This window comes from Monodon monoceros, unplaced genomic scaffold (genome assembly GCF_005190385.1).
Source record: "Monodon monoceros isolate NGI ecotype Baffin Bay Population unplaced genomic scaffold, NGI_Narwhal_1 Super_Scaffold_21, whole genome shotgun sequence".
Lineage (NCBI taxonomy): Eukaryota > Metazoa > Chordata > Mammalia > Artiodactyla > Monodontidae > Monodon > Monodon monoceros.
This window is the reverse complement of record NW_021703778.1, coordinates 37,948,470-37,972,589: the sequence shown is the minus strand read 5'-3', so window position 1 is coordinate 37,972,589 and position 24,120 is coordinate 37,948,470. Positions and strand designations below refer to the sequence as shown.

General features: G+C 36.8%; 1 protein-coding gene across 2 annotated transcripts in view; it reads left to right on the top strand.

Moving 5' to 3' along the window:
* Positions 1-24,120, top strand: part of FANCI (FA complementation group I) — a 78,059-nt gene that overhangs the window by 4,134 nt on the left and 49,805 nt on the right. For both annotated transcript variants that reach the window (XM_029237290.1, XM_029237289.1), the window contains exons 3-10: positions 4,767-4,839; positions 15,434-15,564; positions 16,006-16,162; positions 16,242-16,299; positions 17,929-17,970; positions 18,300-18,423; positions 18,858-18,943; positions 20,530-20,656. In XM_029237290.1, coding sequence (XP_029093123.1) covers positions 4,767-4,839; positions 15,434-15,564; positions 16,006-16,162; positions 16,242-16,299; positions 17,929-17,970; positions 18,300-18,423; positions 18,858-18,943; positions 20,530-20,656 — 798 coding nt within the window. The remainder of the gene's footprint in view (positions 1-4,766; positions 4,840-15,433; positions 15,565-16,005; positions 16,163-16,241; positions 16,300-17,928; positions 17,971-18,299; positions 18,424-18,857; positions 18,944-20,529; positions 20,657-24,120) is intronic.

Genomic DNA, 24,120 nt, shown 5'->3' with positions numbered 1-24,120 from the left:
CACGGGCTTTAGGCGTGCGGGATCGGTAGCTGTGGCTCACAGGCTCTAGAGCACAGGCTCAGTAGTTGTGGCGCATGGACTTAGTTGCTCCACAGCATGTGGGATCTTCCCGGACCAGGGATCAAACCCATGTCCCCTGCATTGGCAGGCGGATTCTTAACCACTGCGCCACCAGGGAAGCCCCGAGTGTTATGTTTTTAAGGAACTTTTTATGTGCTAGTTTTTGTGGTCATTGAAGCTAGGTGCATCTTAATCTTTGTTACCTTATGCTAACTGGGAATTGATACAGGGATGCGCTCTCATTTTTTTTTCTTTGAAATTATCCAGAAATTGCTTTTTGTGGCACTTTTTAAGACAGCCTTTGCATGAGTTGAGAGTTGAATCATCCTATAGACAAGTTAAAATTTGGTTGAAACCTGCTTTCTATTTATTTATTTACTTAGAATTTTTATCTTACCTGCTTCCAAAAGGAATTTGAGGCGGCTTTAACATTACACTATAAAATAAGTAAAAAATAAGAACTAGAACAAAACCCATGATAGATGCTATGAATTACTTCTCTGATTCATGCTTATCACAAAAAGAATTCCTATCTTGGTTTTTGTGAGGATGAAATGAGATACTGTATGCATCTAACATCTAATAGACCCTCAATAGGCATCCAGTAGACGCTGAATAAATATTAGAAAAGGTCCTTCAGCTCTTCCTATTTTAAGTTTCTTCGCCAACATGAACACAGTCCTCTGAACATTTCTGTTTTGTTAACATTACCTTTAAAAGTTTTGTACCTCGAACACAGGGCTCCACATGTTCTACCACTAGAGTAGAGGGGCACTAATATTTCCCTAATTCTTCCATTAATGCAGAGTCAACTTTTTGGCAGCAATATCATATTACTGTCTCATTGCTCTTACAAGCAACTAAAAACCCCAAGTCATTTTTGCATATAGGCTAAATTTCCTTCATCTCCAAACTTCAATAGTTAGTTCTTAGAACCCACATTAAAATTTTTATTTTAAATCTGTTACTTATCTTTTTAGATTAATTTGATTTCACTCCATCAAGATCTTCTTGTTGTATCCTGATTCTGTTGACCATTGTATTAATCATCATTTTATATCCTCTATAAATTTGATAAGCATTCCAGCAATATATGCATTCAGTCCATTTGATAAAAATGTCCATAGAAGATGTGCTTAAGAGTACAAAATTATAAAACACATAAGTCCATGACAAGGAAGACTGACCTATCCAGCAGTGGGAAAATTTACATTCAAAGGTTTAGAGAGAATAGAGGAATCTAAAAGGGACTGCTAGAATAAAAGTAGAAGTTAATAAAGTGGAGAACAGTAGATCAAATTAATACATAAAAATCCTGGTTCTTTGAAAAATAGACAAAACTATTAACTAATCAAGAAAACAATGGAGTAAGCACAGATATACTAAATAAGAAATGACATGGGGGAAATAACTATTCATACAGAGAAAAATCTCAAAAAATACTAAGAGACTACTCTATATATCTACTACAAATATCTACTCTATATATCTACTACAAATCTACCATTATGCAATGGATAATTTCTTAGGAACATACAGTTTAATTAAACTGACCCAATTTGAGATGGAAAGCTTAACCAGATCAATTTCTATAAAAGAAAAAAAGAGTTATCAAGCAATTACTTGACACAAAAATACCAGGCCCAGAAGTTTCATAGGAAACGTCTACCAAATCTTTAGAGATCAGAGGTAAGAGATAGTCCCGTTGCCACATAAATTGTTTTAGAGTATATATAGTACATAAGAAAAAATGTGCATATATAAGGAAAACTTCCAAGTGCTTTTTATAAAGTATAACATTGATATCCCAAACCTGATAAAGACAGCTTGAAGGGGCTTCCGTTGGTCAAATCTGAACATTGAAATAAGTTCAGTTATGAATTATAAACCACTGAAAAATATAGAAATTTGTGAGTCTGTATTGATAATAAATGATGAGGAGGGCTCTTGCTTACCACAGAGTTAGAAAATCATCATTTGGCAACCATCATGATAAAGATTGGATCAGGCAGGAAGCATCAGTGGATGCTAAATCCAGGAAGAATTTTTTAACTCTTTATTTTGAATTGATTTTAGACTTACAGAAAAGTTGTAAAAATAATAGAGTTTCCACCTATCCCTCTCTATTGGTGTCTCTTTTTTCTTTACATTTTCTCCCTGGATGATCTTACATTTTCTCACTGAGCTCCACTTTGGCATATTCAGTTATCGATTTGACATCTCCACTTGGATATCTTAAGAGTAACAGTTCTGAGCGCCACATCAGATCTGCTGAATCAAAAACTGCAGGTGGAGTTCTCTGTTTTAACAAGCTCTCTGGATGATTTAGATGCTTGCTTAATCCGAAATTTTCACCATATCTGTAAATGGTGCCACCATCTACCCAGCTAGTTGCTTAAGCCAGAAATTTGAGTCCTCCTTGATTTCTTCTTTTCCTTCATCATCACACCCATTTCACGCCTAAAGCCTGAGGAAGTCTGTCTTAGTCCATTCAGGCTGCTGTAACAAAATACGGTAGACTGGGTGACTTCTAACAACAAACATTTATTTCTCATAGTTCTGGAGACTGGAAGTCCTAGATGATGGTGCCAGTGTGGTCGAGTGAGGGCCCTCTTCTGGGTTGCAGACTTCACGTTATACCCTCATATGGTAGAAGCAGCCTGGGGGCTCTGTGGGATCTCTTATAAGAGCACTAATCCCATTTATGGGAGTTCCACCCTCATACCTAATCACCTCCCAAAGGCCCCACCTCCAAATACCATAACATTGGGTATTAGGATTCTAACACGTGAATTTTGGGGGGACATAAACATTCAGACCATAGCGAAGTCCTACTGATCAAGCTCTCAAATATACCTTCAGTCTACGGATCTTCCCCAAATTTTGATGGGGTTACATCCCAATAAACCCATTTTAAGTTGAAAATATTCTAAGTCGGAAATGCATTTCATACACCTAACCTACCAAACATCCTAGCTTAGCCTAGCCTTACCTTAAACGTGCCAAGAATGCTTACATTAGCCTACAGTTGGGCAAAATCATCTAACACAAAGCCCATTTTACAATAAAGTGTTGAACATCTCATGTAATTTATTGAATACTGTACTGAAAGTGAAAAACAGAATGGTTGCGTGGGTACAGAATGGTGTATCGGTTGTTTATCCCTGTGATCCCGCAGCTGATTGCTAGCCCAGGAAAAGATAAAAATTCGAAATACAGTATCTACTGAATGCCTGTCACTTTTGCCCCGTTGTAAAGTTGAAAAATTATAAGTTGAACTGTTATAAGTTCGGGGCCATCTGTACTTTTCTTCATCTTACAAAGTACTACAAACTGAGTACCTTAAACAATAGACAGTTATTTTTAAAGTTGTAGGAACTAGAAGTCCAGGATCACGGTGTTGGCATTGTTGGTTCCTGCTGAGGGCTGTGATCATCTGTTCCGTGCGTCTAGCCTAGCTTCTGGTGGTTTGCTGACAATCTTTAGCATTCCTTGCCTTGTGTCACCCATGGTCTCTGCCTTCACTTTCACACGGCATTCTCGCTGTGTATGTGTTTCTGTCCAAATTTCCCCTTTTTCTAAGGACATTAGTCATACTGGATTAGGGCCTACCCATATGACCTCAGCTTAACTAATTACACCTACAATGACCCTATTTCCAAATAAGATCACATTCTGAGATGCTGGGGGTTAGAGCTTAAACATGAATTTTGGAGGGGAACACAGTTCAACTCAGGACATCGCCCCTGCTATTACCTTGCTGTAGGCCACTATCATCTCTCATCTGATCACTGATAACAATCTCCTAACAGATGTCCCTATTTCACTCTTAAACCCTCCCACAACCTATTTTCTACAAAAGGAATAAGACTGATTTAAAAAAAAAAAAAATCTATATATCACTCTCCTCTTTTCTCGTTAGTTACTTCTATTGCATTTAGAGAAAATCTAAGCTTCCTATCATGGCCTACAAGATTCTTATTATCTGGTTCTTGCCCATCTCTCCAGATTCATCTTGTGCCACTCTTTTCTTACTACTCTTCAGTCAAATTGGTCTTTTTTTTTTTTTCAGGCCATCCAATATGCCAAACTCTTTGCTCTCTCAGGGCCTTTGCACATAACAATACCTTTATCTGAAGTGTTCTTCTTTCCTCCCTTTGCATAACTAGCTCTTTCTCATCCTCCAAGTCTCTAAAGAAATGTCACCTACCTCAGAGAAGCTTTCTCCCTGACTACCCTAGCTGAAGTTGCTTCCCTTTCCTCAATTATTGTCTCAGTCTTTTGTTTCTGTTACAAATTTTTTTTCTGATTTTTTTTTTCTTGTCATCCTTTTCCCTCCTGCCCTACTGTAAACTGAGTCAGATTATCATGTTCATCCTTGTATCCCTAACGCCTAGGAAGAAGAACATGTTCAAAGAGAATTTGCTGAATGAATGTATATCCCCAAGAACATAGCTTGATACCTAGTGCTGATTAAATACTTAATAGACATTTGTAGAATGAATGTATGAATAAATTTCAGTCTTGACAACCCAGCATCATGTTAAGATCTACCCTGCTATATGTAAATAAATATGTTATTTGTGATACCTGGAGTCTCTGAAGGATATGAACTTGACAGATGTGTGTTTTTCATACCGGGAGTTTAGGTCATTCAGGTAGGGAAATTGTTGCCAGGGACTTGTAGCTTTTTCTTTTCTTTGCAGCTGGCTAATCTCCTTCAGAATCAGGCAGTGAAAGGAAAAGCTGCTGGAGCACTCCTGAGAGCCATCTTCAAAGGTAATAATAATGCCACTTCTATCTCTCTGGATTCATTGGTATATTTGTTTACTTTGGGTGCATATTGCTACTTTTCTTACTGTTTGATGCCCCACTGAGACTTTTCTGTTTTGGGGATTTTACAGAATCATCTAAAGCAGCAGTCTCCTGTCTTGTGGACTTAAATAATTTTGCTAAAGGGGGTTGAAGTGGCTACCTGAGATTGTATTGCTGGTTTTGGAGCCTGTAAAGGATGCACGTCATAAAATCCGCTTTGATTTATTTGTGCTTTTAAAATTGTGGAGAAGAGGACTTCCCTGGTGGTCCAGCGGTTAAGACTCCGTGCTTCCACTGCAGGGGGCACGGGTTCTATCCCTGGTCAGGGAAGTTCCGCATGCCCTGCGGTGTAGCCAAAAGAAAAATTGTGGAGAAGAGAGCAGCAATGTTTAATAGTTAATCTGTGCTTAACAAAAGAGGCTAGGGTGCTCTGAGTTTTAATGAAATGGAGTATCTTAGGTGACTTATGTAGAGATTCTTAATTCCCAGTGGGGCATATTTTTATTCCATATCTTGAACAAGGGCCAGTTCTACATTGTTGCTGGTTGTGACTCATAGTTGTTTTATAAATTGTAGTAGAATAAAATTCTACAAGCAAAAATTAAAAGTCGCTTTACACTCTTAGCAGGTTATTTTAACTTGGTTTATTTTTCTTACCCCCTCAAGTAAATTGTGTCTCTCCTTGCAAGGGTTCAAAAACACATCTTCCTGTGCATGAAAAAAAAATTTTTTTTGACTCTTTATTGGAGTATAATTACTTTACAATGGTGTGTTAGTTTCTGCTTTCTAACAAAGTGAATCAGTTATACATATGTTCCCATATCTCTTCCCTCTTGCATCTCCCTCCCTCCCACCCTCCTTATCCCACCCCTCTAGGTGGCCACAAAGAACTGAGCTGATCTCCCTGTGCTATGCGGCTGCTTCCCACTAGCTATCTGTTTTACGTTTGGTAGTGTATATATGTCCATGCCACTCTCTCACTTTGTCACAGCTTACCCTTCCCCCTCCCCATATCCTCAAGTCCATTCTCTAGTAGGTCTGTGTCTTTATTCCTGTCTTACCCCTAGGTTCTTCATGACTTTTTTTTTCTTAGATTCCATATATATGTGTTAGCATACGGTATTTGTCTTTCTCTTTCTGACTTCACTCTGTATGACAGACTCTAGGTCCATCCACCTCACTACAAATAACTCAAATTTCGTTTCTTTTTATGGCTGAGTAATGTTCCATTTTATATATGTGCCACATCTTTACCCATTCATCCGATGATGGACATTTAGGTTGCTTCCATCTCCTGGCTATTGTAAATAGAGCTGCAATGAGCATTTTGGTACATGACTCTTTCTGAATTATGGTTTTCTCAGGGTATATGCCCAGTAGTGGGATTGCTGGGTCATATGGTAGTTCTATTTGTAGTTTTTTAAGGAACCTCCATACTGTTCTCCATAGTGGCTGTACTAATTCACATTCCCACCAGCAGTGCAAGAGTGTTCCCTTTTCTCCACACCCTCTCCAGCATTTATTGTTTGTAGATTTTGTTTGTTTGTTTTTGTTTTGTTTTGTTGTACGTGGGCCTCTCACTGTTGTGGCCTCTCCCATTGTGGAGCAACAGGCTCCGGACGCGCAGGCTCGGCGGCCATGGCTCACAGGCGCAGCTGCTCCGCGGCATGTGGGATCCTCCCGGACGGGGCATGAACCCACATCCCCTGCATCGGTAGGCGGGCTGTCAACCACTGCGCCACCAGGGAAGCCCCATGTTTGTAGATTTTTTGATGATGGCCATTCTGACCAGTGTGAGGTGATACCTCATTGTAGTTTTGATTTGCATTTCTCTAATGATAAATGATGTTGAGCATTCTTTCATGTGTTTGTTGGCAATCTGTATATCTTCTTTGGAGAAATGTCTGTTCAGGTCTTCTGCCCATTTTTGGACTGGGTTATGTCTTTTTGTTATTGAGCTGCATGAGCTGCTTGTAAAGTTTGGAGATTAATCCTTTGTCAGTTGCTTCATTTGCAAATATTTTCTCCCATTCTGAGGGTTGTCTGTTGGTCTTGTTTATGGTTTCCTTTGCTGTGCAAAAGCTTTTAAGTTTCATTAGGTCCCATTTGTTTATTTTTGTTTTTATTTCCATTTCTCTAGGAGGTAAAAATTTTTTTAATTGGTTAAAAATTGTAAACTTGCTAAATGACTGTTTTGTAGAAATATCAGAGAAAAGGAAATAATGAAAGATCAAAAGCAGCTGTCAATACATGCTAAGTGACAGTAATAAGAATAAGTGGAAGAAATAAGAGTAATTTCTTTCTTGGGTAGACATACCTGGAACAGATTATCATGGCTCCCACTTCTGTAAATAACCTTATTTTTACCTTATATAAAAACATAGATTTGGAAATCCTAGTTTAAAAGTAGCATGAATTACCAAGTATATATGGACACTACCTCATAATCATTTTAATCCTGTTAAATCAATGGTGTAAACCAATAGTTAGCTAATGATGACATTTTAGAAAATTGAGATATAATCCACATACTAAAAAATTCACCCTTTTAAAGTGTACATTTTTTGTTGAGATATAATTGACATTGTACAATTCACCACTTAAAATAATGCATTTCAGTGGCTTTTAGTATATTCACAGAGTTGCACACCTATCACCACAATTTTCAAGAATTTTTATTACCCCTAAAAGAAACTTTGCATCCCTTAGCTATTGCTTCCCTAAACTTCTGATCCATGCCAGCCCTAAGAAACCACTCATCTACTTTCTGTCTATAGGTTTGCCTATTCTGGATATTTCATATAAGTGGAATCATACAATATGTGGTCCTTTGTGACTGGCTTTCACTTACCATAAGGTTACTAAGATTCATCCATGTTGTATCCTGTATCAGTATTTCATTCCTTTTTATTGGTGAATAATATTCCATTATATGAATATATCATACTTATCCATTCATGAGTTGGTGGACAATTAGGTTGTCTACACTTTTGAGCAATTATGAATACTGCTACAAGTTTTTGTATAGACATATTTTCATTTCTCTTTAGTAAATAAGAGTAGAATTGCTGGATCATACGGTAACTCCATGTTTAACTGTTTGGGGACTGCCAAACTGTTTTCCAAAGCTGCTACATCATTTTACATTCCCACCAGTACTGAAATAAGGATGCCCATTTCCCACATCCTCTGTCAACACTTGTTATTGTCTTTTTCATTCTAGCCATTGTAGTGAGTGTGAAGTGGTATCTCACTGTGGGTTTGATTTTCATTTCCCTGATGGCTAATGATGTTGCATATCTTTTCTTGTGCTTACTGGCCATTTGTATATCTTCTTTGGAGAAATGTCTGTTCAAATCCTTTGACCTTTTAAAAATTGGGTTGTCTTTTTATTACTGAGTTCTAATATTACTTTAAATATTCTGGAAACAAGTCCCTTATTAGATATATGATTCACAAAATTTTTCTCCCATTCTGGTTGTCTTTGCACTTTTTTGATGGTATCCTTTGATGCACAAAATTTTAAATTTTGATGCCTAATACTTAATTTTTTTTGTAGCTTGCGCTTTTAGTTTTATATCTAAGAAGTCATTGCTTAATCCAGAGTCACAAAGATTTATACCTGTGTTTTCTTTTCAAAGTTTTATAGCTTTAGCTTTTAAATTTAGATTTTTGATCCATTTTTAGTTAGTTTTTGTATATGGTGTCAGGTAGGAGTCCAGCTTCATCTTTCCCCATTTTCAGTAGCACCCTTATTGAAAATCAGTTGACCATAAATGTGATGGTTTCTTTTTGGACTCACAGTTGTATTCCCTTGATCTAGGTGTCTCTCCTTATGTCAGTACCACACTGTCCTGATTAGAATAGCTTTGTAGTAAGCTTTAAAATTGGGAAGTGTGAGTCCTCTAACCTTTTTTTTTTTTTAGGATTAGTTTTGATATTCTGGGTTCCTTGAGTTTCCATATGACAAGATTAGCTTGTCAGTTTCTGCAAGAATGGAAGCTGGGGTTCTGGTAGTGATTTTGTTGACTCTATATATGAATTTGAAAAGTATTGCTATCTTAATATGTCTTCCATTAATGAACATGGAATATCTTTCCATTTACTTAGGTCCTCTTTCATTTCTTTCAACAGTATTTTGTACTTTTCAGAGTACAAGTCTTACACTACTTTTATTAATTTATTCCTGAGTATTTTATTCTTTTTGGTGTGATGGTAAATGGGATTGTTTTCTTAATTTAATGTTCTCAGTGTTCATTGCTAGTGTATAGAAATGCAATAGACTTTTGTATATTGATCTCATATCTTGCTACCTTCCTGTACTTGTTTATTAGTGCTAGTAGTTTCTTCTTTGTGGATTCCTTATAAACAAGATTATGTCATCTGTGAATAGACACTTTATTTCTATTTCAATCTAGATGCCTTTTGTTATTTTTCTTACCTAATTACCCCAGTTGGAACCTTCAGTAGAATAGAATTGGTGAGAGTAAACATCCTTCTCTTGTTCCTGATCTCAGGGAAATCTTTCAGTTTTATATTATTGAGTGTGATGGTAGCTGTGGGCTTTTCATGGATGCCCTTTATCAGGTTAAGGAAGTTCCCTTCTATTCTTAGTTTGTTGAGTGTTTTTTATCATGAAAAGGTATTGGAATTTTCAAATGCTTTTTCTGTGTCTACTGAGGTGATCATGTGGTTTTTATCCTTTATTTCTATGGTATATTATATTGATTTTCATACATTGAACCACTCTTGTATTCTTGGGTTAAATCCAATTTGGTTATAGAGTATAATCATTTTTAAAATGTTGCTGGGTTCAGTTTGCTAGTATTTTGTTGAGGATTTTTGCATCTGTAGTCACAAGGGATACTGTTCATAGTTTTCTTAGGATGTCTTTGTCTGGTTTAGGTATGAAGATAATAGTGGCCTTGTAGAATGAGTTGGGAAATGTTTCCTCCTCTTCTTTTTTTTGGAAGAGTTTGTGAAGGATTGCAGTTAATTCTTTACATGTTTCGTGAATTCACCAAGGAAGCCATCTGGTTTTGGGCTTTTCTTTGTAGAGAAGTTTTGATTGCTAATTCAGTCTCTTTATTTATAGGTCTGTTGTGGTTTTCTGTTGTCCTTTTTAGTCAGCTTTGATACTTTGTGTCTTTATAACAATTCATACATTTCGTATAAGTTTTGTAATTTATTGGTATACAGTTACTCATTGTATTACCTTATTCTTTTTATTTCTGTAAGATTGGTAGTAATGCCCCTCTTTCATTCCTGATTTTAGTAATTTGATTCTTCTCCCTTTTTTTCTTGGTCAGTCTGAAGATTTTTCAATTTTGTTGATCTTTTCAAAGAATAAGCTTTGGTTTTCTTGATTTTTCTCTATTCTTCTATTCTCTTTTATTTATGTCTGATTTTACTTTTATATTCTTTTCACTTGCTTTGAGTTTAGTTTCCTCTTTTTATAATTTCTTATGGTGGAAGATTGGGTTATTGATTTGAGATCTTATTTTTTAATATAGGTATTTACAACTATAGATTTCGTTCTAAGCACTACTTTAGCTGTATCCAATAGCTTTTGGAATATTGTGTTTTTGTTTTCATTCATCTCAAGGTATTTTTCTAATTTCTCTGTGCTTTCTTCTTTGACCCAGTGGTATTTAAGATTATGTTAATTTCCACATATTTGTGAATTTTCCAGATTCCTTCTGGTATTGATTTCTAGTTTCATTCCACTGTGGTCACAGAACATAAATGATATGATTATAATCCTTTTAAATTTATTGAGAATTTTTTTATGGCCTAATGTGTGGTTTATCCTGGAGAATGCTCCATGTGCACTTGTGAAGAATGTGTCTTCTGTTGTGTGTAGTGTTCTATATAGATGTTTGTTAGATCTGGTGTGTTCAAGTCTATTTCCTTGTTGATCTTCTAATTGTTCTGTTGATTATTGGAAGTGGCGTGTTGAAGTCTCCAACTATTGTTGAATTGTCTATTTCACCCTTCAGTTCTGTTAGTTTTTGCTTTGTGTATTTTGGAACTCTTTTGTTAGGTGCTTATATGTTTATAATTGTTATGCCTTGATTCTTTTATCATTATAAAATGCCTTTTTTTGTCTTTAATAGTAATTTTTGTCTTAAAGTCTACTTTTTTCTGTTATTTTTAGAGCTACTTCAGCCCTCTTTGGTTACTGTTTTCATGGTATGTCTTTTCTAAACAATTTGTATCTTTGAATCTAAATTGTGTCTCTGATTGACAGCACATAATTGGATTTTTAAAAATGTTCTGCCAATCTTTGCCCTTTTTTAAAATAAATCTATTTATTTTATTTATTTTTGGCTGCGTTGGGTCTTAGTTGCTGTGCGCAGGCTTTCTCTAGTTGCAGTGAGCAGGGGCTACTCTTCATTTTGCGCGTGTTTCTCATTGTGGTGGCTTCTCTTGTTGCGGAGCGTGGGCCTTAGGCGCACGGGCTTCAGTAGTTGTGGCTTGTGGGCTTAGTTGCTCTGCGGCATGTGGGATCTTCCCAGACCAGGGATTGAACCCATGTCTCCTGCACTGGCAAGCAGCTTCTTAACCACTGCTCCACCAGAGAAGTCCCAATCTTTGCCTTTTGATTGGAGTATCTAATCCCTTTACATTTACCATAATTGCTAAAAAAGTAGGATTGATATCTGCTGTTTTGCTGTTTGTTTTCTTTACGTCGTGTCTTTTTGTTCCTCTGTTAATACCTTGTGTGTTATATGTTAAGTAGGTGTTTTCTAGTGTACCATTTTAATTCCTTTGTAATCTTTTTCACTAATTTTTTCAGTTACTTTCTTAGTGCTTGCCTTGGCGATTAGAACTGACATCTTAACACATTATTGACCGGAGACATCAATACATTTTTAGAGAGTGCTACAGTTAACATCACCATGAGAAGTTGTTAGAGCTTAAAATTGATCGAGGGTTCATTATACAACTTATGATTGTCATTATCATTCACATTTTGCTCCGTTTGGTTTTTGCTTCAATCTTGTGTATATTATAAATGTAAAATTTTCAAAAGTGACACATCATGAAATTTTGAGTGAAAAATTTTTTGGTGAATTTTATGCAGATACTTTCTATGATTGTCCAAGTGACATATATACTAGTGTCTCAGAAGATGATAGTTCTTCAGAATATAATTCTGATTCAGACGATGTATTAGACCAACAAAGAGACAAAAAACCTTAGTGATTGATTCTGATACAGAAAGTGAAAATGAAATTCATGGTGCAGGAGAATGCTCCTTTGCTTCTATAGAAGAATGGCTTGAAGACAACATTTTACAAAAATTAGAAGACTTTACAGGTGTGTCAGGTCTAACTATTGAATGTAATAACCCACAAAGGGTTAGTGAAATAAAAGAATTAATTTTTTGGCCGGCCAAAATAAAAATCACCAGCCACATGCATTAGTTTCTGCAAAAATTCCCCTGGGCAATAATGAGTTAATTTATAACAATCTAGTTCAGATTAATACCAGCTTAGATTTAATAGTTATAAAACTTTGCTCTACATATAGCTTCATTCTCCCCCTTCCTCCTCTGTGCTATTATTGTCCTATAAATTACATCTTTACACATTTATTCCCACCAATGCAGATTTATAATTGTTGTTTTATGCAGGTGTCTTATAAATCAGATAGGAGAGAAAATAATTACAAAGTACATTTATACTGTCTTTCATATTTTCCTATGTAGTTACCTTTACTGATGTTCTCTATTTCATGTGGATTCAAATTCTGTCTGGTGTCCTTTCATTCCAGCCTGAAAGACTCCCTTTAGCATTAGGGCAGGTCTCCTGAAAGACTCCCTTTAGCATTAGAGCAGGTCTTCTGGCAGCAAATTCTCTTTTGTTTATCTGGGAATGTCTTAATTTCTCCATTTTGGAGGGATAGTTTTTCTGGCTATAGAGTTCTTGGTTGACAGTTTTGGAGGGATAGTTTTTCTGGCTGTTGAGTTCTTTCAGTACTTTGACTATGTTATCCCATTTCCTTCTGCCCTTCAATGATTTTTTAAAATGAGAAATCAGCTGTTAATCGTATTGAGTACTCCTTTTACCAGATGAGTTGCTTGTCTCTTGTTGCTTTCAATATTCTCTTCTTGTCTTTAACTTTTTTATTTAACTGTACAGTTCAGTGGCACTAAATGCAATAATTGCTCTATCTAGAACTTCCAGTATTATGTTGAATAGAAGTGGAAAAAGTGGGCATCCTTGTATTTTTCCTATCTTACGGAAAAGTTTTCAATCTTCACTTATTGAGTATGATGTTAAGTGTGGGTTTTTCACATATGGTTTTTTTTATGATGAGGCATCTTTGATTTTGATAGTTTGCTATGGTATGTCTAAATGTGGATCTCTTGGGTTTATCCTATTTGGAGTTCTTTGAGCTTCTTGAATGTGGGTTTTGTTTGTTTGCTTTGTTTTTTTGGCTGCACTGTGCAGCTTGTGGGATATTAGTTTCCCGACCAGGGATTGAACCTGGGCCCTCGGCAGTGAAAGCACGGAGTCCTAACCTCTGGACTGCCAGGGAATTCACTGAATGTGTAAATTAGTGTTCTCATTAAAATTGGGAAGTTTTTGGCCATTACTTCTTTTTTCTCCTTTCTCTCTTTCCTTTCCTTCTGGGACTTTCAGTATGTCCATGTTGGTATTCATGACGGGATCCCGCAGGTCTCTGAAGCTCTGATCATTTTTCTTTTTCTTTCTGTCCCTGAGACTGGATAATCTCAATTGCTCTATCTTCAAGTTCTCTGATTCTTTTTTCTGCCATATCAGATCTCCTGTTGAGCCCCTCTAGTGGATTCTTCAGTTCAATTATTGTACTTTTTAATTCCAGAATTTTTGTTTGGTTCTTTTTTATAATTTCTGTCTCTTTATTGATATTCTCTATTTGGTGAGACATCATTCTTATATTTTCCTTTAGTTCTTTAGACATGGTTTCCTTTTGTTCTTTGAACATATTTAAAATAGCTGATTTCAGTCTTTGTCTAGTAAATCTAATATCTGGGCGCTCTCAGGGACGGTTTCTATTGATTCCTTTTTTTCCTGTGTATGGACCATGCTCTTGTTTCCCTGTATGTTTTTTATTTTTTTGTTCCTGAAAACTGGACATTTTAGATGATATTTTGTGGGAATTCTGGAAATCAGATACCATCCCCCTCCCCCAGATCTGTTGTTGCTGTTGTGGTGTTGCTTTTGTTTTTATAGTTGTTCTTCTGAACTAATTTTGTGAAATATGTATTGTTTGTTGTGTATGGGCACTGTTCTACGTGGCCCCTGAAGTCTCTGTTTGGTTAGCTTTGTGGTCAGCTAATGATTTGGCAAGGATTTCCTTTAAAATGCCTGGAACCAGTGAGTTTCCCAGCCTTTGCTGAGGGACCCTGTGCATGTCAGATGCACACCTTCAGTTCTCAGGCAGGTAGCTTATAACTCCTCCTTAGCCCTTCTGCTTGTGTAGAGCCTCAGGATCATCCAGAGGTGAGAGATTAGGGTCCTCTTGGGTGTTGCCTGGCCATACACACAGCCCTTCCCATGTGCACAACCCTAAGTATTTTCATGGCTTCCTAGGTTCCTAGGAATATGTCAGAATGTTTCAGAGTCCCCTCTGCACCTTTCTCCAGGCTTATATTTTAAGTTCTTTGGTCAGCTTGTTGCATGCCCAACTGTTATTGCTATCCAGGCAGCTGAAAAAGTAATCACTTGCAACTGGTTTAGACAAGCCCCTGGTAAAAGATTGCACTGGGCGAGTTCTAAGTCAGGTCAAGTAAAGACAAGTCTTGAGAGTGAAAATTTCTAAGGAATAGCCAGACAGGTCAAATAATGACAGTTATCTGGGAATTGGGCTTTGGTGGAACTCCAATCATATTCTGTCCCCTCCAGAGGCTGCTAGACTGGTGGCTTGTACCGTGAGTGTGAACTGTTGGTTTTAAAGACTACTGGACTGGTGGGGGGTAGGGGTTAGGAGGTGGAATGAGGGCATGTTGAAACACAACAGAGCTTGCTATTCTCACTTAGATTCAGCTGTTTATCTTAAATAAACTCTCCCTGGATTGTTGCAAGTCTGGTTAATTTCCAGAATCCTGAACAAGTTGGTTTTCACTATTTTTGTTAGTGTTCTAGTTGCTTTTATGGAGGACAGCATTTTCCAAGGTCTTTATTACTCTACATTCCTGCTGACATCAATCAGTGATGATGTTTTGAAGTGAAGTATGTTAAAGGCACTTAATTTGGGTTACTGGATCCCAGAAAAGCTCTAAAGTATATTAGAAGGTGTTCCTTCTTCTGCACTATAAAATTATTTAAAAAATTAATGACATGGGTGGAAGTAGAAAAGGTAATGTTTCAGTTTTCTGTCTAAATTAAATACTTTTTCAAAGCTCCTAAATATTGCTGTTCTAGACACCATAGTAATAAGTAGTTTGATAATTCTGTTTCTCTATTCAACTACAAAGCTGTTTGTTTTTCCTGTTTACCCTTCAACCTTGTAAGAATTCTGCCTTTTTTCTTTCTTTGTTTCTGTACCACCTGTTTAAAACAATAAGGTTTCCCGTGTTCTGAAGAAGCTGGAGCTCTTAGGAGACTTAAGATATACAGTTGTTGTGTCCAATTGTTGGAATCAGGGGATTTGCAGAAAGAAGTAGCATCTGAAATCATAGGATTACTAATGCTGGAGGTGAGATGGAAAACAAAAACTTTTTTGGTTTTGGGTGGATTTTGGGGGGTTTGTAATTTGTTGAGGGAGGGAAAACTTAAGTGTGCCAAACCTACCATAGCTCCTGTTTATGAATAAGAACTACTGTTATAAAACAAAATAGTTGATGGAAGAGCCATAAACCATTTAGATGTTTACGTTACATTTCTGGTATCATGGACATGTATCTCTTTGAAGAGTTGGCGTATTTGAAAACATCAGGGAACTGGTGGAAGATCCTGATCTATGAAATCCTTTACAATTATGTTTATACCAGAGCAGAATGATTCCCTGAATCACTTATAGGACCAGTTCTAGGTTTCAATGCCAGTTCTATTAATTCAGCAAAAGAGTATTTCTTAGACAGAGATATCAAACATTTAGATTTCTGCTTAACATTTTTTTAATCCCATCAACTTTTAGGTTCACAATTTTCCAGGAGCATTATTGGTTGAATTAGCCAGTGAGTTTGTTGATGCTGTCAAACAGGGCAACCTAACGAATGGAAAATCTTTGGAGCTATTACCCATCATTTTCACTGCCCTTGCTACCAAAAAGGAAAATCTAGCTTATGGAAAAGGTAATTTTCTTCCAATCTTAGTGGCTTTTACTCTCTTCACTGAATTAAATTTATTCCTCAGTGTATTTTGCATTTCTAGGTGAACTAAGTGGGGAAGAATGTAAGAAGCAGTTGATTAACACCCTCTGTTCTGGCAGGTGAGTCTTTCTTATTAATGTGTAGAACTTTCGCAGGACTACAAGTGACCAAAAAAAGAATTATCATTTATTTTAGGAATTTATACCACTCAAGTTTTTAGTCCATTTTGGTTTATGGTCTACCACTATAAAACCATTTAGTCTGTGATGAATTTTTGAGAGAGATTATTTACTGTATTCTCTGTTCTAAGACTATATATATAGTTTCTATTTACTTGACTCTCCATCTTAACACAGCAGTTTATCCCTATAGCAGTATTTGGAGTCCCAAGGTCCTTAAGGCTGGAAAGTCACCCTACCACTATCTTTTATATTTTTTTGAGGGAGTGAGATGTATAAGTGATGTTGTATCTTTAAACCAGAAATATGAGAATCTACCCTAAGGAGAAATTGCAACATATAAGAAAATCTTCATACATGAACATTTCAACACAGAAATTTGTGACCAACTTAAGCATACAATAATGGAGATATGTAAGTTATGGTATGTAAGCTATGCATCAATAAGTTAAGGTAGATCCATTCCATGTAACTTATAGCCATTAAAAATGAAGTATATAAAGACATCAAAGATGAAAAATTCTTACTAGTAAGAAATCCTTAATATATATATATTTTTTTAATTAATTATTTTTGGCTACATTGGGTTTTCGTTGCTGTGTGTGGCCTTTCTCTAGTTGTGGTGAGCAGGGGCTACTCTTTGTTGCGGTGTGCGGGCTTCTCATTGCGGTGGCTTCTCTTGTTGCGGAGCAAGGGCCCTAGGCACGCAGGCTTCAGTAGTTGTGGCTCGCAGGCTCTAGAGCACAGGCTCAGGAGTTGTGGCGCACGGGCTTAGTTGCTCTGCAGCATGTGGGATCTTCCTGGACCAGGGCTCGAACCCATGTCCCCTGCATTGGCGGGCGGATTCCTAACCTCTGCGCCACCAGGGAAGTCCCTTACAGAAATAATTTTAGGCATGAATCAGCACATGTATATTTATCCATTTATTTGTTTTTAATTACACAAAAGAGTTTATTCATTACATTGTAATATACCTTTGATTTTTCATTTAACACATCTGTTCATGTCAGCATATACCACTTTACATCATTCTTTTTAATAGTTCCATAGTATTCTGTTATAATATTTGGCTAGTGTCCAATTGTTAGATTATTTGTTTTTTGCCGATAAATAATATTTGGCTATTTGGTTTTTTGCTATTATAAAAAGTGTTGGAATTAACATCCTTATATGTCTAGGTGACCTTTTATAAGCATGTACATGGGATATATTTCTAATAGTAAGTTGGGTGGGTCTTTGGTTATGTGCATTTTTAAAGTTGATAAGTAGTATTGCCAGCTTGTCTTCCCAGAAGGATTATATCAGTGTACATCCCCTAAAACGGTATGTTAAGTACTTGTTTCCCAAAATCTCACCAGCACTGAATATCATCAGAGTTTGATTTTGCCAGTCTGATAGGTTAAAAGCTGTTATTTCATTGTTTTAAATGTCATTTCTTTGATCTTGTTTCCCAGTGGTACCAAATCAAACTTGAAATGGCCCTAATTTTTTCCTCCTTACTAATTTTACAAAGTAATATGTAAATAAGTTTAAATGACATAAACTTCCTTTGTCAATTTCTTTAATCAGATGGGATCATCAATATGTAATCCAACTCACCTCCATGTTCAAGTAAGCATCATCATTCCCTTTTCTTTTTATATCCTGCTATGAGAACTTACCTACTAGAAACTGAAATGTAGCAAGGTCAAATACCACTGTTCCCTAAATAAGAGTATCGGTACATCTGTTTTCTGTTACAGAATTTACCCCCACTCTTTTTTGCTTTGATTTCTTATTTTAAGTATAACTTTATGATTTTTTTTCCCAAGATAACTTTGCTTAGGTAAGGTTATTGGTCCCCTTTAAGGTTCTGCATTAGAGAAAAATCAAAAGAGGTAGTTATAGTATTCTAATATCTCCCAAATTAGGCTCTGATCTTTAGAATCTTTGATCCACAGGGATGTCCCTCTGACTGCAGAAGAGGTGGAAACTGTGGTGGAAAAAGTGTTGACGATGTTCTCCAAATTGAATCTTCAAGAAATACCACCCTTGGTCTATCAGCTTCTGGTTCTCTCCTCAAAGGTATAAATGAAAAATTTGCTTTTTTTTAACTGTGGTGAAATGACCAGTTAGTACCATTCAGCTTATTCATACTCTTGTTTTATATACTAGGGCATAGATGCTTTTATTTCATGTATGATGATTTGATCTAGTAAAAAGGTCATGGTCCTCAGCCAACGTAAACATACATTATCTCTTGTAGTACCACATTTTGTGTGTGTGTGGTAGTAAAAGGGATAAAGATTTCAGAAAGGGTGGACTATAGGCCCCTTAAAATCCGATATTAAGATGTATTTCAAACTCAATTTCAACATGAAAGTGTTCTATAAATTCTTAGTGTGACTCTAGGTTATAATTTATTTCAATTCATACTTGAAAATCCTTCAAGCTGAAAAGAACTTTAAGTTCAACTTGCCCTTTATGGAGAGACCTTATTTATTTTGTATTTTTTTCAGGGAAGCCGGAAGAAGGTTTTGGAAGGAATCATAGCTTTCTTCAACAGGCTAGATACGCAGCACAGTGAGGAACAGAGTGGTGATGAGTGAGTATCACAGTATAGAAATAAAATCACTTTTCCAAATTCATCTTACTGTTATCTAACTGTTCAGTCCATACCTTCACTTCAGCACAGAATTTCCCTAGTCCCCTTAGCTGCTCAGTAATAAAATTAAAAGAATAATGCAGTCTCTTCAACGCTTTCATTTTAATCTTTCCAGGAAAACAGCAATAATTATTCTGTAAGTTGCAAGCTTAAAAGCTATTTAAGTGTTTACTTTGTGCCGGAAACTATTTGGCCCTAGGACTACAGTGATGAACCAGTCAGACAAGGTTCCTGCTCTCATGGAGATATTTCAACGAGAAGAGAAAAGAAAATAAATAAATAACAAAAATATTAGAGTGAAAAGTGTTATGCATATATTTCAAATGGATGATGTGACAGTGACAGCATAGCTACTTTAGGTTGAGTGGTTAGGGAAAACTTCTCTGAGAAGGTGTTATTTTAACTGAAGCCTAAATGATAAGAGCCACAATATATAGATCAGGAAAAAGCACATTCTCAGTTGGTGGAACAGTTAGTGCAAAGGCAGGACACAGCATGATGTGACTGAAAAAGAGGATGTTTTTTGAAACAGATACTTAACAGAGTGCTTGTTCTGTGCCAGGTGATGTTCTAAGCACTTTAAACCTTACAGCAACTCTCTTTTGCCTCTGTTTTATGCATATAGAAACCAAGGCACAGAGAAATTAAGGAATTTCCAAGGGTTATGTAGCGATAAATTGGTGGACCTGGGATTTGAATTCAAGCAGTTTGGCTGCAGAGTTCATGCTTTTAATCCTGTTTCAGCCTACTGCTTCTAATCTGGAATAACTTTTAGTTATTTGGCTTGAGCAATTGATTAGAAGGTGGTCTTGTATACTGAGTTAGGAAAGACTGACAAAAAGCAAGTTTAGGGGGAAATAAGCTCAGTTTTGACCATGTAAGTTTGAGATGTATATTAGTATCCCATATGGAGGTGTTGAGCAGGCAGTCTGGGGTTTTAGAGGTCAGGACAGGAGATACAGATTGGAAAGGACTAAAGCCTTCAGACTGGATAGGGTCACCTAGGGAAATCGTGAAGAGAAGAGAAAGAAACCCAAGACTGAGCTCAGAGGCATTCACCATTTAAAGGGAGGATGAGCCAGCACAAATAATTAAGAGGCCAGTGACAATGCCTCAGAAGCTAAGAGAAGAAAATGTTTCAAGAAAGAAGGGGTCAACTGTGTCAAATCTGCTGAGGCTTTAATTAAGATGAAATTTGGTTATTGGTTTTGACAGTGTAGAGGTCATTTGATTATTCTTGCAAGGGCTACAAATAGCATTGGAAGGGAGGTTAGGGAGGGGACAGAAGCCTAATTGAATTGAATTGAACTGGGAAGAGGTAAAGAAGTGGAAATAATGACTATAGACAGTTCTTTCAAGAAGTTTTGTAAAAAGGATCAGAGAATGAGACAGTAGATTTTGTACTTTGTGCCTGCCTCCAGTGATCATATTAGTTCAGCTTGAGTTTTTCTGTTTGTTCATAAGAGCATATGCACTGTTGTCTCTTTCCCAAACTATAGCTCATACCGTTCTGTTGAATCTTTTAGGCTGTTGGATTTTGTTACTGTACCATCAGGTGAACTTCGTCACGTGGAAGGCACCATTATTCTACACATTGTGTTTGCCATCAAGTTGGACTGTGAACTAGGCAGAGAACTACTGAAACTCCTGAAGGTAGCCCCACACTCTTAAGGAGATCCAGGATCTCTTTATGAAACAGGGATGTTTGAACTCAGGCCTCTCTTATGCCGGTTAATGACAGGAAACAAATACATAGAAATATTGTAGAACTACCCTGGGTCTAGAGGATCTCTTTTTTTTTACTTTGAAAGTGGAAGATATGTGATATCACTACATTCTTAAGCAAATTCTGTTTTAAAACCATACCTTAAGTGTTTTAGTGTTTAAAAAGAAAAAAAAGGGTGAAGACTGTTCAGCAGGAAACTCAAAATTTAACCTTAACTCCATTATTCTATGAGCTTCAGTCTTGACCTCTGTTTCCGTATTTGTGAATTGGGGAAATTGCCTATTTCTAGTAATATATTGTGGGGGTTTGTGAAGCTAAGTCATTCATCATTAAATATTTGTGAAGTAGTAAGATAAAAATTAGAAATGTTTTGAACTCTTTTTAAGTATTTTGCTACATTTACCTTATCTCACTTTCTCACAAGTATAGATTTTTTTCTGAACCATTTAAAAGAAGAAATCATGACCCTTCAGTGCCTGAATACTATCACAGATGTCTTCTAAGAATAAGGATTGATACCTTTTCATTGAGTTTTTTGAAGCATCCAGCCCAGTTTTCTTGTGTCTCTCATTGTCAGATTTGTCTTTTTCCTCATGATTAGATTCAAGTTAAACATTTTTGGCAAGAATATGTCATATGTGGTGTTGTATACTTTCTCTTGTTGAGGTCAGCAAACTTTCTCTAAAGGGACAGACACTAACTATTTTAGGCTGTGCAGGTGATACGGTCTCTGTCAGTGCTACTCAGCCCTACTGTTGTAGCAAGAACGCAGCCAGAAACAACACATAAATGAATGACTGTGGCTGTGTGCCAATGAAACTACATGGGCACTGCAATTTGAATTTTATTTAATTTTCGTGTGTCACAGAATATTATTCTTCCTTTGATTTTTTTTTTTTTCCCCTCAACAATTAAAAAAGTGAAAATCAGTCTTAGCTCATGGGCTGTACAAGAATAGGTGATGGGCTAGATTTGTCCCAGAGGCTGTAGTTTGCCAACCACTATTCTATTGCATTATGTCAGAAGGCTCATAGTATCGGGCAGTCTTAGCCAAATCATTTGATCAAGACAATGACCATCAGTTTTCTTCATTTGCAAAGGTATATGTTTCCTTTTGTAATTAGAAAGTAATCCATGGGATCATAATTCGAGGCATGCGGAAATTCTTTTCCTCAGCAACCTTTCACACAGTGGATTTTGTTTTCCCGTCTACTGATGATTCTTGGCCTAAATCACTAATTATACTCAGAGTTGCAAAATGGTAGAATTAAGATTAGAAAATTTTAATTCTGTCATTTCTTCTACATTATTAGCTGGTTTTCTTCTGTGAAAAGAGCCACCTCCCATTTTTTTGGATATTGTTATGCAGCCAATGAACCTTTTAAAATTCAATCTGCTCGTATGCAGTACCCAAAGTGACCCATATTTGGCTAATTGGATCCTTGAGGTAGGCTTATGTGTCCTTCTAACATGGCCCCATTAGTCTTTGAGCACTTCTGTGGCATAAGCTATCCAAGACACACTTGTACTTTCCGTACCCCATCCTGATTTCTCTAAGGAGCCTTGGGTCCCTTTTGTAGGAAAGGATATTTAAAGACCATGATGTGGGAACTAGCCTTTAAAGCTCCTTTGTCGTCTCTGTATCTGTTCACTCTTCTTTTTATTTAGGTTTACAGTAACTATATTATTGATCTTTTCAAAGAACCAGCTTTATCGACTGTTTTATATTTGTTGGTTTTCTGTTTTATTCATCTTTGATTTTATATTTATTCCTTTTTTTCTTTTTTTTAATTGATTAATTTATTTGTTTTTATTTTTGGCTGTGTTGGGTCTTCATTGCTGTGCACAGGCTTTCTCTAGTCGGCGAGCCAGGGCTACTCTTCATAGCAGTGCATGGGCTTCCCATTGTTGTGGCTTCTCTTGCTGCGGAGCACAGGCTCTAGGCGTGCGAGCTTCAGTATTTGTGGCACGCAGACTCAGTAGTTGTGATGCACGGGCTTAGTTGCTCTGCAGCATGTGGAATCTTCCTGGGCCAGGGATCAAACCTGTGTCCCCTGCATTGGCAGGAGGATTGTTAACCACTGCTCCACCAGGGAAGCTGTATTCCTTTTTTTCTTTTGTTTCTTGTCATTTCTTTCAGGGCTTAAAGATCTATTTTTTAAGCTTTATTGAGGTACAATTTACATAACATAAAATACACCCATTTGGGGCTTCCCTGGTGGCACAGTGGTTAAGAATCTGCCTGCCAATGCAAGGGACATGGGTTCAAGCCCTGGCCCAGGAAGATCCCACATGCCGTGGAGCAACTAAGCCCGTGTGCCACAACTACTGAGCCTGAGCTCTAGAGCCTGCAAGCCACAACTGCTGAGCCCACGTGCCACAACTACTGAAGCCTGCGCGCTTAGAGCCCGTGCTGCACAACAAGAGAAGCCAGGACGATGAGAAGCCCACGCACCGCAACAAAGAGTAGCCCCCGCTCACTGCAACTAGAGAAAGCCCACGCACAGCAACGAAGACCCAACACAGCCAAAAAAAAAAGAAAAAAAAAATACACCCATTTTAAGTGTGTAATTCATTGATTTTTCATAAGTTTACCTAATTGTGCAACCATCATCATAATTCAGTTTTAGAACATTTTCATCACCTTGTAAGATTCTTCATGCCTGTTTCTATAGATTTACCTTTCCTGATTTCATATAAGTAGAATCATACAATATGTAATCTTTTGTGTATGGCTTATTTCATTTAGCATAATTTTCGAGGTTTATCCATGTTGTAGCACTTACAAGTATTTCATTCCTTTTTATTGTTAAATAGTATTCCATTGTATAGACATATCCATTGTTTAGCTGTTCACCAGTTGATGGACATTTGAGTTTTTACTTTTTGGCTATTATGAATAATGCTGTTGTGAACATTCACATGCATGTCTTTGTGTGGACATATGTTTTCATTTCTCTTGGGTAGATACCTACAAGTGGAATTTCTGGGTTATGTAATACATTTATCTCTCTCTCTCTCTCTCTCTCTCTCTCTCTGTCTCTGTCTCTCATATATATATATATATATATATATATATATATATATATATATATATAAAGTGTTTTTCTTTTTTTCTTGGCCATGCCGTGTGGCATGTGGGATCATAGTTCCCTGACCAGGGATTGAACCTGCGCCCCCTGCAGTGGAAGCACGGAGTCTTAATCACTGGACCACTGGGGGAGTCCCATATGTTTATAATTTAAAGAAACTACCAAATTGTTCTCCAAAGTGGCTACATCATTTTACATATCCGTCAGCACTGTATGAGGGCTCCTGTTTATCCACATCCTGGCCAACATTTGTTACTGTCTTTTTTTTTTTTTTAATATACCTATTCTAATAGCTGTGA